This window comes from Agrilus planipennis, unplaced genomic scaffold, assembly GCF_000699045.2.
Source record: "Agrilus planipennis isolate EAB-ADULT unplaced genomic scaffold, Apla_2.0 scaffold7, whole genome shotgun sequence".
Lineage (NCBI taxonomy): Eukaryota > Metazoa > Arthropoda > Insecta > Coleoptera > Buprestidae > Agrilus > Agrilus planipennis.
The window spans coordinates 2,893,056-2,908,940 of record NW_020439340.1 but is presented as its reverse complement, the minus strand read 5'-3'; the positions used below and the strand labels follow the sequence as shown (position 1 = coordinate 2,908,940).

Here is a 15,885-nt window from a genome sequence, read left to right as displayed (position 1 = left end):
TTCTTAAAATTAGTGTTATTTATTAAAATCAAAAAAATTCAGTCAGTAGATATTGGATTAAGAAGTTTCCAAGTATAACAAAAACAACCTTACATTTCTAATTTAAATGGAATATTAAATTTAATATGAAAATATTCAAGATAATACAAATGCTAGATGTAATGTATTTCAATTATGATTGCTGGCTTTGTGCCTCTTGGGATGCTTTATAAACAATATCTAGGGCTTGCGTAATTGTTCTTACATCTCCTTCTATAGTTTTTGCCCAGTTTTCGACATCACCCAACTCTTTCAAAGAACTGCTGAAGGATTCTATTAAATTAACCCACTGTTGTGTCTGTTTAGAGAAATTTGTGGCACTGACATGCAACTGCTTAGCTTCTGCATCCAATTTCTTCTGGTTTAAATAGGCTTGAGCAACCCTAAAAATAATCTTAGGATAGAGATGCAGATAACACTCGTTAATTATACTTTACCCAACATTTAAGTGGTCAACCAGAGCTTGTGTTAATTCACTTGCTGCTTGGACAGCCTCTTTTCGTTTTATTTCTGAAGACATAAAAACTAATAAATATTTCATATATGCAAATTAAGCAATCAAAACTTGCCCTGGGCTTCCTTTCTTGCAGACTGTCTGGCCTGGTGTTCTTTTACCATAGAAGATAACATCTTGATATTAAATGTTAGTTTTCATCAAAAGTTTCTTATTACAAATTCAAAAAAAACTCAGTTTTGTTTTTTAAAAGCAAAACCAATTATAAACAGTAAACTTAACCTTAGTTGTCAGTTACCAGCTTGTCATTTCAGTTGCAATGGAACTGTATAAATTGTGGTAGCAGTAAAAACAGTAGTGATTACAGCAGCTAGTATATACTTCCTCTTTTAAATTGCGGCACATTAACGTTAAATTAAAAAATTGATTTACTTTTTTGGAAAACAATGTACTAATTATAAAGTCATGTGTCATTGCACCATTATAAGGACTGTAGAAGTGCCAAAAAAATGTGATAATTTAGTCTATCTGCACCGCCCTAGAAATATGTGGCAGTAATCCTTTATATTTTCAAAATGCATTACAATAAAATGAAATAGTTGCTGTGACAGTACATCTACGCATTACTGTAACAACTAAAAACAGAAATGCATTTTAATTACGAACCTGTTTATTACGTAAATATCAATTTGATAAAATGACGCACTGGAGCCGTACGTCTTCAGGTCAAATATAAAATAGTGCAAAACAAATAGAAACGCCTTCTATTCACACTAGACCAAAGGAAGAACTGAAATCTGCACGCCATGAAAAAAAAAATATATAAAATAAATGAAATTACCGACTTTTTATGTACAATATGATGGCACTAACACTGTGTAAACGTGAACTACTACGGCCAGATACTTAGTTTATGATTTATTAATTATTTATCATTATTATTACCATTATTATTAATCGTATTAACAAAATGTACAGTTTAAAATAAGTGTCTGCCGACTATAGTAATAAATTATTTAAGGCGCCAATGAAAAAAAAAAANTTGTTATAAAGGGCCATAGACAGAATAAGTTTAGAATTAAAAGCACTTTCTTAATATACTATTTTTTTAGCAGGTAAAGATCACATCGTGCAAAATAAATAAGTTAACACAAAAAAAAATCTAGGTAAATAAGATACAATTTTAAACTAAATTATGTATGTTACAATATTAGAATGTTAAAATCTAATATTAAATGACTTCATGAAGTGTGAAATTATTGAATTAGTGACTAGTACGAATTGTTAAAAAGGAAAAAAACGCAAAAAATTCTAGAGGTGGTGAGAAGGAAGACCCAAAGCAAAACGACTAAAAATAAACTTGAAAATGTGTCAGGGGGCTTCAAAAAAACGCAGCAGACATAGTAACAAATTTATTTACTTAGGTTTGGAATACATTTACATACAATTTCACTTATAGCTGTTTATAAATGCAGACAGGTTTTCCTTTTAGAATCGTTTCGCTTGTAGCAAATGTTTCCAAACAGCCATATTACACTAGCAATAATAACGTTGCTGGACAGTCTTCATATTCAAAATCAATAAATTACGAATAGAAATGTGTATAATGGACAACCATAAAAAATATCACTCAAAATAGACCACACCTCTGATAAATTTTGAATTACGTATTACTTCTTTTTTTTCTCTTCGTAATAAATACTGAATAATAATACTGCGGTTGATGCAAAAATAAAAATTAATACAAAAACATTCAAAAAATATCACAGATTAAAATTCAGACGAAATAAAAATACGTCCATTGCACACGTTTAAAAACATTTGCAACGTGTAACAAATCAGTCCAGTATAATTTATTTTAATAGTTGCAGGGCAAGATAGCACGTTGTAAAATTCAATTAACACTAATTATCAGACTTTTAAAATAACCCCAGAAAAACAATAGTGGTATACAAAGCCAAGCAAAATTTGGTTTAATACTTGAAAATCGTTACTTGTTTGGAAGGAAATAATAACAAATTAAGAGTGTAATTTATTGCGCTTCTTTTAATTTGGATTAAATCAGTTTATATATTTTTTAAACTCATGCTACTTTTAAGCATAACCAACCCTACGTTTCAGCTCATTGAATACTTCACATAAGTATAATTATGTTGAGATACTTTTTTGATACTACAGGAAAATCAAATGCAATTCTGTGGAACTAAACTAACACTAAACCCCAAAATTCCACACATTAGGAGCATTTAGTAATCTAAAACACGCCTCGGTATCAGAGGTTTCATTCAGTCTCGCGTTTTAGACTTCACAATGTTTATGTGGAATTTTGGGTTTTAATGTTTTATTTCGTCTCTTACTAAAGCAGTTTGCAAAATAAATTTAGAGTAATGCTACCTTGCCATAATTAAAAGTAAAAAAGGAAAGACGAAAGAGAGCTAGCACGTCTTATCATTATCTAATTTATTAGCACACACCGTTTATCAACTCTCAGTTAGTACCGCGCCTGATGTAGTCGTTTTGCAATGGGTAGCTACAGTTAGGATTATACACTATGACTGAAGGATGATAGATCAACATACTTTGTTGGATGTAGTCGGGAGTGACTACGAACTGCTTATTACCCCCTCCGCTTCCTCCGCCGCTAATTCCTGTCGTCACACTGTTACTACCTCCGAGGGTTGTGGCGTTCGTCGTTTGCTGAATGACACCCGTGTGCTGTTGCTGAGATGCCTCCATGTTTACCTTCATCGCTTGTAGAAGAGCCGAAGACTGTTGACCATTGACTAGCACTTCACGAACTGAGGAAGCCTCGCTCGTCTGTAAAGACACTCTCACTTAGTAACAAAAGAGCCCCCATAAATATTAAATTGGAACTACATCAACAATATCCTCGACCCCCTCTCCCCAAAATTATCTTTTCTTCAAACATCTGCAGAATCTCCTTTTCCTTTTTTAATTGCCAAAGTGTTTTTAATTTTCTTTTTTTTTTCTTTTAACATACACAAGTGAAATCATTCTGAAAAGTATTTTAGTTTAATTACTCACCTTTAGCTTTTTTATTGCATCTATTTTTATTACTACTATTTTTTGATATTATCATCAGTAAAAGCAATTATTAAACATGATAATTGTTGCAGCTTCTTCAGATGTTTTTCATGAAATTGATGTATTGCTATTTATAATGAATTTCCTAGATTACCAATTCATTAACTATTAAAAAAAGATTATTCCCAATTTCACCGTCAGTTCACACTATTTCTTCCCATTCATGCATTTTGTTAAGAAGTTAGTGAAAAACTGCTTTAGGCATTAATTGATAAGAAAGTTTGATTTTCAAGCGAAACTAAGATCTCTTGCACCTCAAGAAATTTTGTTAATTAATAGCAAAAAGCTAACATCGTATTATTAAAGCAAACCAAAAGCCACAGAATAATTATTTTTTTATTTAATACGTGAGATCAAAAATTACAAAACTAACACACAAAGATGAGGAACAAATGTTTATACAATTGATTAATTTTACAAAAAAAAAGAAATCGTAAAATTTTGTCTGCATATCTTAATTATTAATGGCCTTCACGGTGTAGGTTACCAAGTTATAAAGATTTAACTTAAATTAGTTGCACAAATAATACAAAGGGTTGAACACATAAATAAACATCTACACATTAATGGCAATTAACTAAACAAAATTGAGTCTGACTCCAATTAAAATACAAAAAAAACAACCACGACAAAAATCAGCAAAACAATAAAATACACAAAAAGCTTCAAAACATTTTAAAAAATTAAATACTGTTGGCTCGCTTCTTATTATGTATTTTCGTTTGTGTATTCAATATTTTTTTGGCAATTAACTTTTAATTTGCTAACGTATTCCAAAAATTTTAAAATCAGACTCAACTATGCCTAAAATTATCACAGCTACATCATTAAAAAAATACTAATCATGAACGTGCAAGTTAGCAATTAAAACGATCGGTTTTAAATTTAAAAATAAAAAAAGAATGCAACTGAAGACCAATAAACACTTGAAATAGAAAATAATGTCAGGTAATTAAATTGAAACCCGTTCAACGACCACTCTTGGTCTAGTAGCCTTAGCAGGAGACAAATTGCATACCTGCGTCACAGCACTGTTGATTGCCTGCTGTTTAACCATGTTGGTTACCACCGATACTGGCGTCGTTGTCGCAGACGCCGCCATTTGCTGATGGTTCATCTGGTTGACATGTTGTACGGGAGCCAAGGGTGGGGGCTGCGATTCCGACGCCGTATCAGAAGAAGCGGGTGGTTGGACGGCCAGATAAATCTTTGTGGGACCAAGAACACCTTGTTTACCTGTAGATGCCTGGGCTGCAAGAAAAAAGCAAACACTGTTATAGTGTTCATCGAAAACAACTTGTTCTATTTAAAAAACGGAAATTTCAAAGAAAACTTAACACAATATTTACCTTTGAGTAATTGTTGTTTAACTTGTTGCTGAACGGCAGCCAATTGCTGCGGGGTGAAGTCTGCTCCTTGCAGTCCTTGCAGTACAATCCGTGGCCCTTGTTGCGTTTGTATGACCTGGGCAGTAACACATTTAATCACAGTACCAGGAGGTTGACCAGCGAGCAACTGCTCCATCGTTGCAGGATCGATTGAATTATCGACAGAAATGGACTTAGTCGCTGTCGACGTTTGTTGTTGATTAGTTACCACTGCCGCTGATGTAGTAGTCTGCTGATCCTGAATGCTCTGTTGTTGTTGCAAGAGTTGCTTCACTGGTGTTATGGCCGCAGTTGTCTGAGGTTGAGGAGTCTGAAAATAAACAAAGTAATATAAATAGTGAAAAGAATGAAACAAGAGTTTGCATTACCTGTTGTTGGGTTTGCGTAATGGTACCGGTCGTTATCTGAGCAACAACCTGAGCCTGACCGTTTCCTGTAGGTCTAATCAGAACTTGCTGACCATTGATCGTAGCAATTTGAAGTTTACCAGAAGCCAATTGTTGAGCCACTTGCTGGTTTGGAACTATGAACTGATTAGTCACGACCTATAGGCAAATTTTTAAGATGTAAATATAGTACAAAACTTCATAAATATTATAACACAAACCTGCTGCTGTCCTCCGCTGGTGGTAACTACTTGCTGTCCACTAACAACAACCTGCTGCTGAATAACAGGCTGTCCTCCGCTGACCACAACAGTCCCTGGTGGCGTGTTCACTTTCTGCAAAACGGGGGTCTGCTGTTTAATAACAACTTGTGTTTTGTTTGGACTTTGTGTCAATGGTTGTTGTTGCGCTTGCGTCTGTTGAACCCCGGCAATCACCGTCGCGTTCTTCTGTTGCTGCACTATGACCTTGCCTGCGGACGTAATAGCTGATTTAATGACGGTTTTTGTTGGTACCACGGCAGTCGTTGGCGACGGCTGTTGAATCAACTTTTGAACGACGCCACTGGAAATAGTAGTGGCAGATGCGGTGCCCGCGCCCGACGCCGGTGTCTGTTGCTGAATTTGCGTAGTGCAGAGCACCTGCAGCTTGCCATCAGGCATCTGGATCAGCTGCTGACCAGGCATCAGACCCTTAACCGTAAGACGGCCGTCGGGCGTGCGCATGATCTGGACCCTTTGAGGAACGTCGGACTGTTTGGTGGGCGTTGCGGCTGTTGTCACTGCAGGAACAAACAGCAGGTAATTCCAAATTCCAATTTTAACAAAAACTACATATTTCTATAACCGTAACAATTTTTTAAGTTGATTTCAAAACATAAATTTCTAACCTGGTTGTTGAATTTGTATCTGCTGTACCGTCTGACCTCCGGTCGTTTGAACCTTAATAAGAGACTGCTGTACGGCCTGGGCGCCTTTGGTTATTATACCAGGCGATCCCGCAATAACTCTGGTACTACCATCTGGTCCTTTAGTCATAAATATCCTCCGACCTGCGTATTTGTTCACACCAGCCGCGTTATTTGCAGTCAACAGTGACGTCAGTGTCGATTTTCCGGGCGTCGCAGTGTTCGGTACTATAACATTCTTAACCACCTTCATCTGGACATCGTCGCCGGAACCTAGAAAAAAGCAAATAGCATCCTCTCAAAGCTTTTTCAAACATAAGTCTTAGTGACCACATTATTTAACGAAAACTCATGCCTTTAACATTTACAAAGTAATAAATACAATACTCTTTATCAGTCGCACTCTTCAAAAGAGAAATATAATAACGATCAAAAAAAATAAGACACAAAGGGGCAAAATTACACCGAATCTTGCTTTCCATTTTTTTTAATTACATGCTCTAGGCAAAAACATTTAAGAGGTAAGGTGGGTTTGGCACAGTACAACATATTTTTCTACCCATACCACCTACCTTTCGGTTGAATCGGTGTTGGGTTTGATGTTGCTGATTTAGTGGATGTAGTAGTATTAGTAGTTGTAACACTAGTAGTAGTAGTAGTACTAGTAGAAGTGGTAGCACTGGCCGCTTATAATAAAAAACCAACATGAAACTACAATAATTTTTCTTTTTATTTTTTTGTCTACTACTAATATTATCCGAACTGAATCTACAGTTCGCAAAACAAAACAGACCGTCTTTTATTATTTTTACAAATAAAATATTCCCTAAAATAAAACGGGTGTGCCACCACTGATTGGAGGAAAAAATTAAAAAAAAGGTTAATTACTTACAATAAAAATGTCTCCCCATTAAAAGCATTAAATCAATTTCTGTCAACCTACGTGAATGGTAAACAATATTTTGCTCGAAATTGGTAATTTTTACCGAAAATTAACTATTAAAGGAAGCTTTTGACATTCAATAATATTTTGACATATTATTACTAGATTTTAGAATACTCTTAACGTCCTAAAGGACATTTTTCAAATTATCTTATTGAAAAAGAACTGTAGATCCAACAATCATTCATTAAATGTAAACCATAACTGATTATAATTCTACTCATTAAGTCATAATGAAGCATGCAATACCTTTCTTAGTTAAAGAGGCCGAAAATATTATTTAGTTAATTAACATTAAAATAAATTTTCCCTTATTAGAATTTTAATTAATCAAGTGAAAAACATCAGTACTAAAGTCTAGGATCAACCAACCGGCTTTAAATACCAGGGCAATGAGGTAAAACTTTGTAAGTTACCCTTACCTTGTGCAGGACTTCCCACCACCTTGATGACCTGTCCGGTCGGCAAATTCTTCAATTCGAGTGCTCTTTTTTGCTGGTGCGCTGCTCTTTGCATGCGTAACTGTTGTTCCATCTTCTCCTTGATCTCTTCGGGTGTTGCCTTAGTCGTGACTGTTATCTTTGATGGCGGCTCGTGGGCGGAATCGATAGTGGGACGTGCAGGTGGTAAATTACCCGTACGGCTCCTAGTGATCACTTGAGCGTTAGCTTTTTCAACCCTGCAGGGACACACAGAAACAAAAAAGAAATATTGGCAAGCTGTTAGTGGTAAGGTAATCTTTGGGAAAGGGTAGTGCATAAGAGGACATAGCAAAGATGAAAATTCAAGAAAACATAATGCACAAAATTATAGGGGGTTAAATACTAAAAACTACCCTAATAAAGGCTTATTTATGTAAATATAAACACTCAAAATTATATGTATAAAATATTACTTTCACGGGTTCTTCTGTAAATTTTGAAGTTTTTTAATAATATATCTAATGCTAATTGACCATTACCCCACAGCTTGCCTTTATGACAAACGATACCAAAATTTTTTTGTTTATTTATTTTTATACTTTTACTTTCTGGCATTGAAAAAATCATCCAAAGTTACATTGTGTATATAGCTGAAATTTTCATATTTTACACGTGTTTTAATTTCAAACATACTAATATCCATAATTGGTACTTTTTAATATAGAGTTAAAAAACTAACTAACGAACTTGGGAGTAGCATGAAAAAAAAGGACTAAAACAATTAAAAAATGTCACTTACTTCTCCCCATATTGTTTAATTTCCCACAATTCTAATTTGTCCTCGTCCACCCACTCTTCTGAGACCTGAGGGTCAGTACTTTGAGGGGATTCAGGTCTCTTCCTCTTTCTAAGGCCGCTACGAATCGATGTAACTTCTATAAATGACAAATAATGTAAACATTCGTTTCGTCAGCGATAAGAGAAATACAACCTACCTCTGACTGTTTTAGGGAGTTCCAATGGTATAACCACTTTTCTGCGCAAATACTGAGTCCTCTCTGAGAACCGACCGACTTGTCGGTGTTTTAAAAGTTCAAGTGACAGTATTTCAGTCTCGGTTGTAATTTGGTGTTTACCGTCTGAGGTAGGGGGCTTCATTTGCATGTCATCCCAACGCAGACACGCCCATAAAATGCGTAGTTGTAGCGCGACAGCAGATAAAGCTTTCAAGTTCACCGTACGATACAACCAGCATGTCTTAAACAGGGGTCGCGAACACGGATATGGCCAAACCTACGAAAAGATTGAGAAAAATTTTGACTTTAAAAACTCCTTAAAAATTCAATTCTCCAAAATTGTAAATATTAATGTTACCTGGGTATTTGGTTTTGCGATATGATGGAACCCAATCACAGTGACCCTTCCAGCATTCCTGGCAACCCTCCTGACCTCATGCGTGGGTAGAACAAGTAACGATTTCAGTCCCTTTTTAGTAGAGAACGTGGAGCACACAGGATACTTTACAATTGCACGTTTCTTACGTTTTTCATTAGAAAGTGGCACCTTCTTCAGATAAACCCTCCCTTCTGTTGATATAGTTGTATACACCCTTTGAGTACCATCTTCTGCGTGTTCCGCCTTTACCATTCTAAAACAAAATAAAAAAAAAAAAGATTAGCTATAAAATCGAATAGATCACGAAATGAATTTTACTTTTCTTCTCTAGCCACCCTATATGTACAAAACCTTCGGTTATGCTGCGCGCTGTATACCGACGTTTTAGCGTTCAATGTCTGAATGGTACGCATTGGTGTATGTGTTACATTTGTGACGCTAACAGTGGAAGTAGTATTGGCTTTAGTATCCGTTAAAACACCTCCCACGAACGTTTGATGCGTCGTGACAGTCGTGGTCTTGGTTACTTCAGTAACTGAAGAGTCTGCAACATTTTTTGCTTTTGAAACATCATCCGTTACTATTTCTTCGATATCCATATCATCATCTTCAATTTTAACTTTATTAGTTTGCTCCTTTGAAGAATTAGGTCCCAAAATCATCTCCTTAATAGCTTCTGGAGTCATATTTTCCATTTTAGTATCATCTTTACTATTTTCTTTGACTTTATTTTCCACATTGTAATCCACTTCCATTTTAATTTCATTTGCATCTTCTTTTTTTACGAGAGTTTTTACCTCGTTATTTTTAGCCTCTTTGGTTACAACTTCTGTCTTCTTAGGCACATATGCAGCACAATTTGGATCTACTTTTACTTTTTGGGCCGAAATCACTGCGCTTGTAAGTTCTTTCAGAAGACTCGATTCGCTAACAGTTTCTTTTTCTTCCTTTTTAACAATTGGCGGTGACGTCAATTTTTGTTCCAAAATTGATGGCTTCTTTAACTGCATGCCCATAAGATTACTAAGTTTCATAGATCCATGAGAATATGTGTGCATGTTTGCTCTTTTTAAAAGACTTAAAAGCTCTTTTCGTACTTTGTACTTTTGCAAACATAATGAGGAATAACACGTGTTTTCTAATGTCATGGCATTACTATTGCAACCTTTGGAATAACATGCAAAATCTTTACCTAGTTTCATTATGGACGTATAATGTATACGAAGAGCTTGTATTTTTTTGGCTATGGTATTCAGAATTTCACGATTAGCTTGAGGTTGCTGCATACTAGTGGCAATGTTCACCTTTCCAGAAAGCATGTTGTTTAACTGTTTCTCAAGACCAGAATCTGCCATTGAATCTTCATCATTTTCAACATCAACAGCTTCATCCTCATTTTGGGGATTGTCATGCTTAATCTGTTTAATCCTGTCTTCTTCCAGTTCTTTCAAATGAACCCTTCTACTTAGCAAATCATCTAATTTAGACTTTTTGGCAACTTTAGGATATAAAAGACGTCCAACAATGGTCAGAGCACTAGAAACGTTAATTTCTTCTAATTCTGTTATTGGTTGTATCACTTTCAAGTTCTTCAAAGTAGCCAATTCTAGAAAAAATATTCATGAATAAATGTTACAAATTAATTTAAAAAAAAACATTAGGTACCTTTATCTTCAATTTTACCATCACATTCTTCAGGTTTCTTTTCATCTTTAATGTTAAACTGACTTTTCACAAAGTTCTCGTTTAAATACTCATACACTTTTGGTTCCAAGGATAGAATTTTGTAACCTGTTTGATCCTGCACTTGCACCATGTACTTCTGAGGACCAGCAGCCAGTCCCATTTTAAAAGAATCTTGAATCTTATGAATACGAGATGCAGATAACCAAAGCCACCCCCAACGACCATGTATTCGGTATTCCTCGCCTTTTTGCTTCCACAATTGGTGTTTGAACCCCATTGTGTACTTAACATACCCTGTAACAAAACAGACAAAATAAATCGTCACTTATTATCACGAATTTATACATTATTTACCAGTTATCATCATCCTATTTCGCTCTTCTTCTTCTTCTCTCTCCTTTTTCTCCCTTTTCTCTATTTTCTTCCTTTCCTCCCTTTCAGCAGCAGTCATGCGTAACAATTTCACATGACCTAGCTGCTCATGCCAAACATTGGCAAAAACTACTGATTTCATGCAGGCATGAAGTACTATAAGGGCCCTGGCGAAATCTTTTGGTTGCTGACATGCATTTACCACTGAAAACCAGTGTTTCCGTATAAGAGTCCAATTGGGATGCATAAAAGGAGATGGGATCACTTGTTCTAATTGCAAGATTGTCTGGCGTAACGTATTCAGTAGCAGAGTCCTATTCCCGCTAACGCCGCCGATCCATTTGAACTCTGATGCTGTGGTAAGGGAAAATTTATGGGAAAGGTGACGTTTCTTGTCCCTTTCCTCGTTCCTTTGTGGTTTGTTTAAAGCAATTGGATTCGTCGTATACTGATTTATGTAAGACTTAAAACTGTTCTCCATTCCTAATTTGTATAAATATGTTCCGTTTGCGATTTGAGTGGACTTTAAACGTGTCATCCTCAAAGAATCTGTCAATTCTTTGGTATTATCCGTTTTCTTGTCAAGGTCGTCGCGGCTCAGGATTGCAGTTGTACGCCGACGTAGTTCTTCAATGTTAACTGCTTTGGGGGTTGAAACGGTGGATTTTATTTTCAAGGAGTCTTTTTGTTTGTCAGAATCGTTTTCATCATTAGTAGTGTCTTGAGATTTTCCGCTTTCATTAGCGTTAAAATTATCTGAAGTTACGTCGGAGGGTGTTACCATTTCGTTGTTAACCATGTTTACAGAATTGTTCAAATCTAAAGAAGTCGAATCCATAGAACTGGAAGCATCGCCCTGTATTTTTGTCCCCATGTCCTCAGTAGCTTGTCTCCCCTTCTCTTTCACCTCTTCTTCTTTCTTTTCATCTATTTCTTTCCGCAACTGAATAATTTTTGCTACAAAAATACACACCATACAACAAAAACACAAAAAAAAAAAGGAAAAACCGTTACCATTTTCAAACTCTAAATAAGATTTTTTATTGCCCTTCAGTTGATTTGTTAATTTTTCAGTCAACTCCATTTGCCTGACTATTTCCTCCTTGTACTCATGAAGTTCTCTACACAAGTGACTTTCCATTTCATTTTCATCCAAAACCTTCAACACCTCTTCAAATTGTAAAGGTGTAGAGTAATACCAAACTTCATCTTCACTTTCACTATGATATAAAAATTATTATGTATTATTAATCTACAACTGAATGTAAATAAAATTATATATGCTTACATAAATAACCTCCGACACAAAAAGAAGTACTTCCGTCCATGTCTATCACAGCCTAGGTGCTCCTGGCGACACAACTGCCCTTGTTTCTCTTGATCCAAGATACAGTCTACCACACCAGAGACCTTATGAGAGCGACAAATATTACACTGCCAATCTTCTTCTGGAACATCTGTTAAGGGGGGATCCACACACTCCAAATGGTAGACTGCAGGACAAGTTTCACAGCATAAAAGGTCTCCCAGTTTGTGGCAAACTCGACAATGATCATCATAGTGCATGGGCACTGTAAAAAAATAAATAAATAACACCTTATTACTATTGTTTATAGCTTATAGGTTGTACCCTTTTTTCTTAATTATGAAAATTTACCTTCACTTAAAAGGTCTTCCCTTACAGGATTTGTTGTAAGAAATTGATCAGTTAAAAACTGTAAAACTTTTATACGGTCTTCTAGACATGTAAAAGGATAATCAGAGGAATTGAAAATGTGAAGAACTTCTGAATCAAAAGTTTTGTCACTTTCAACATAAGCCCTGAGAACCTCAGGGTATGTCATATAATCAATCAAATACAAGGAGATATTAACACTATCCTTTTGATCCAATGGGCCAAAATGAGTCTGCTGAGAATCTTCCTCACGTAATAGAGCTTTCAAAAGCATAATGTGTACTTCAGCTAGTAGAGCATTTTGATCTTCGCACATTAATGCAGCACAAAAATCTTCCAAACGAAATGGCGACAAACGCACTAAATTCCGAAAATGTCTCAAAACTTCATATATGCTTAACACAGGCATTATATACTCTTTAGGTACAAGAAGATCTTCAGATGATTTGGGCAAATTTAATGAAGGTAATTCTCTGTTCTGTAACCACAAAGGTTCTGGAGTTGGTGGTCTAGGAGCACCTTGCCTTCTAGGTGTTCCACTCATGGTACTAAAGCTACTGAGAGAAAAATCACTATCACTAGAGTGATCACCGTCTCCCACAGATCCCTCAGTCTCACTGCCACTGAGACCCAAATCATCTTCTAACTCACTTTTATCAGAAGAATCATCTCCAAAATCTGACCCATAATGATATTCTGAATCGTGATAATCTGCATTTGGGTTATAACCTCTTCTAGGGTAAGCAGACCCTGCCAACCCTCCCCTTCTTGATTTATGCCCATCTTTACATTTACCTCTGGTACTACTTCTTCTGCTGATATCACTTTCTTGTGGTGACGAAGGCCTAGAAGTGTTTGGTGTGCTTGATTGTGAGTCTGAACCTTTGCTGAGGTTTTGTAAATATTTCGGTTTTTTTAACAAATGATACTGAAACTTTTTAGTCCTTTCAGTAACCTGCACCTTAGGGGGTCTCCCCCTCTTCTTGGCACCTCTAGTGGACATGCTGTACTTTCAGCTGTCAATCACAAGGCGCACTACACGTGGTATATTATGAAAACAAGTTTGTATACAAATACAACTAATGTCACATCACTTTATATCGAGCCATGGTCGTTTGCCGATCTTTTCGCCATTCTATTTGCTACGTCACGTGACAAACAAGAGAATAAGCATTTTCAGCGCCAATTATGATCGTTTTCTGCATATAAATAGTTTTTTCTCAATATATCACTCACAAATCTTGTTCTTTTAGCTATAAAACGACCCTTATATCAACAAGATATGTAAAAATATCATAATGACGCGAAGCTTGGCGAAAAACAACACTCAACAACCAATCCTACGAACGTTCCTATTGGCTGATGCACCTTCCGCCATTAAACCTTACAATTAATAAATTCAACTTGCTGATTTTGATTTAGTTTCAATGTCGTAATATCACATACCGAAATTAAGCACATTGACCAGCATTTCTGCATATTTTTTTACAAAATTACACAATTTCTTAACAGATCGATTAGTTCCCGAAACGCTGGCGTCCAATCAAACGCAGACAATATATATTACTAAGTATTTGCGGAAGATGTCGTTGTTGAATTTTTAAAATAAAGCCTGTTTTGTTAATAAACAACGGAAAATCCTATAAAAACCTGGTAGTTTTATAAATTCAAATTGTTATAGACGGGTTTGGCACAGTACAACATATTTTTCTACCCATACCACCTACCTTTCGGTTGAATCGGTGTTGGGTTTGATGTTGCTGATTTAGTGGATGTAGTAGTATTAGTAGTTGTAACACTAGTAGTAGTAGTAGTACTAGTAGAAGTGGTAGCACTGGCCGCTTATAATAAAAAACCAACATGAAACTACAATAATTTTTCTTTTTATTTTTTTGTCTACTACTAATATTATCCGAACTGAATCTACAGTTCGCAAAACAAAACAGACCGTCTTTTATTATTTTTACAAATAAAATATTCCCTAAAATAAAACGGGTGTGCCACCACTGATTGGAGGAAAAAATTAAAAAAAAGGTTAATTACTTACAATAAAAATGTCTCCCCATTAAAAGCATTAAATCAATTTCTGTCAACCTACGTGAATGGTAAACAATATTTTGCTCGAAATTGGTAATTTTTACCGAAAATTAACTATTAAAGGAAGCTTTTGACATTCAATAATATTTTGACATATTATTACTAGATTTTAGAATACTCTTAACGTCCTAAAGGACATTTTTCAAATTATCTTATTGAAAAAGAACTGTAGATCCAACAATCATTCATTAAATGTAAACCATAACTGATTATAATTCTACTCATTAAGTCATAATGAAGCATGCAATACCTTTCTTAGTTAAAGAGGCCGAAAATATTATTTAGTTAATTAACATTAAAATAAATTTTCCCTTATTAGAATTTTAATTAATCAAGTGAAAAACATCAGTACTAAAGTCTAGGATCAACCAACCGGCTTTAAATACCAGGGCAATGAGGTAAAACTTTGTAAGTTACCCTTACCTTGTGCAGGACTTCCCACCACCTTGATGACCTGTCCGGTCGGCAAATTCTTCAATTCGAGTGCTCTTTTTTGCTGGTGCGCTGCTCTTTGCATGCGTAACTGTTGTTCCATCTTCTCCTTGATCTCTTCGGGTGTTGCCTTAGTCGTGACTGTTATCTTTGATGGCGGCTCGTGGGCGGAATCGATAGTGGGACGTGCAGGTGGTAAATTACCCGTACGGCTCCTAGTGATCACTTGAGCGTTAGCTTTTTCAACCCTGCAGGGACACACAGAAACAAAAAAGAAATATTGGCAAGCTGTTAGTGGTAAGGTAATCTTTGGGAAAGGGTAGTGCATAAGAGGACATAGCAAAGATGAAAATTCAAGAAAACATAATGCACAAAATTATAGGGGGTTAAATACTAAAAACTACCCTAATAAAGGCTTATTTATGTAAATATAAACACTCAAAATTATATGTATAAAATATTACTTTCACGGGTTCTTCTGTAAATTTTGAAGTTTTTTAATAATATATCTAATGCTAGTTGACCATTACCCCACAGCTTGCCTTTATGACAAACGATACCAAAATTTTTTTGTTTATTTATTT

General features: G+C 35.5%; 3 protein-coding genes across 6 annotated transcripts in view; all 3 read right to left on the bottom strand.

The window, feature by feature from the left end:
- Window positions 1-94: 94 nt before the first annotated feature.
- LOC108737652 (biogenesis of lysosome-related organelles complex 1 subunit 1) lies at window positions 95-1,528 on the bottom strand. Its single transcript, XM_018470613.2, has 3 exons — window positions 609-1,528; window positions 477-549; window positions 95-422 (listed from the first exon to the last, which is right to left on the bottom strand). The coding sequence occupies exons 1-3, from the start codon at window positions 667-669 to the stop codon at window positions 173-175; spliced, it is 384 nt and encodes a 127-aa protein (XP_018326115.1). The 5' UTR covers window positions 670-1,528; the 3' UTR covers window positions 95-172.
- A 362-nt stretch (window positions 1,529-1,890) lies between these two features.
- LOC108737684 (nucleosome-remodeling factor subunit NURF301) overlaps window positions 1,891-15,885 on the bottom strand; it is a 19,631-nt gene continuing 5,636 nt past the window's right edge. The window contains exons 1-17 of one of the 4 annotated variants that reach the window (XM_025978588.1): window positions 12,755-14,403; window positions 12,386-12,668; window positions 12,112-12,317; window positions 11,080-12,054; window positions 10,705-11,019; window positions 9,358-10,645; window positions 9,019-9,292; window positions 8,640-8,937; window positions 8,444-8,579; window positions 7,645-7,868; window positions 6,852-6,965; window positions 6,262-6,552; window positions 5,594-6,153; window positions 5,355-5,531; window positions 4,948-5,296; window positions 4,617-4,849; window positions 1,891-3,310 (exon numbers count right to left, since the gene is read on the bottom strand). In XM_025978588.1, coding sequence (XP_025834373.1) covers window positions 2,981-3,310; window positions 4,617-4,849; window positions 4,948-5,296; window positions 5,355-5,531; window positions 5,594-6,153; window positions 6,262-6,552; window positions 6,852-6,965; window positions 7,645-7,868; window positions 8,444-8,579; window positions 8,640-8,937; window positions 9,019-9,292; window positions 9,358-10,645; window positions 10,705-11,019; window positions 11,080-12,054; window positions 12,112-12,317; window positions 12,386-12,668; window positions 12,755-13,775 — 7,074 coding nt within the window. In that variant the 5' untranslated portion in view covers window positions 13,776-14,403 and the 3' untranslated portion in view covers window positions 1,891-2,980. Of the gene's footprint in view, window positions 3,311-4,616; window positions 4,850-4,947; window positions 5,297-5,354; window positions 5,532-5,593; window positions 6,154-6,261; window positions 6,553-6,851; window positions 6,966-7,644; window positions 7,902-8,443; window positions 8,580-8,639; window positions 8,938-9,018; window positions 9,293-9,357; window positions 10,646-10,704; window positions 11,020-11,079; window positions 12,055-12,111; window positions 12,318-12,385; window positions 12,669-12,754; window positions 14,404-15,885 lie in introns of those variants that run through there. The other 3 variants (XM_025978587.1, XM_025978591.1, XM_025978590.1) reach the window with 3 other exon arrangements.
- LOC112905696 (transcription initiation factor TFIID subunit 11-like) lies at window positions 14,466-15,812 on the bottom strand. The gene is made up of 2 exons (XM_025978606.1): window positions 15,293-15,812; window positions 14,466-14,613 (listed from the first exon to the last, which is right to left on the bottom strand). The coding sequence occupies exons 1-2, from the start codon at window positions 15,627-15,629 to the stop codon at window positions 14,483-14,485; spliced, it is 468 nt and encodes a 155-aa protein (XP_025834391.1). The 5' UTR covers window positions 15,630-15,812; the 3' UTR covers window positions 14,466-14,482.

Excerpts from the sequence above, each read along its gene's own strand:
- LOC112905696 (XM_025978606.1), bottom strand. The coding sequence starts at position 15,629 with ATGCACTACCCTTTCCCAAAGATTACCTTACCACTAACAGCTTGCCAA. Across the intron at positions 14,614-15,292 it reads GGTGGGAAGTCCTGCACAAG|CGGCCAGTGCTACCACTTCT; the intron begins GTAAGGGTAACT and ends TTTTATTATAAG.
- LOC108737652 (XM_018470613.2), bottom strand. The coding sequence starts at position 669 with ATGTTATCTTCTATGGTAAAAGAACACCAGGCCAGACAGTCTGCAAGA. Across the intron at positions 550-608 it reads TGCAAGAAAGGAAGCCCAGG|AAATAAAACGAAAAGAGGCT; the intron begins GCAAGTTTTGAT and ends TTATGTCTTCAG. Across the intron at positions 423-476 it reads GTTGACCACTTAAATGTTGG|GGTTGCTCAAGCCTATTTAA; the intron begins GTAAAGTATAAT and ends GATTATTTTTAG.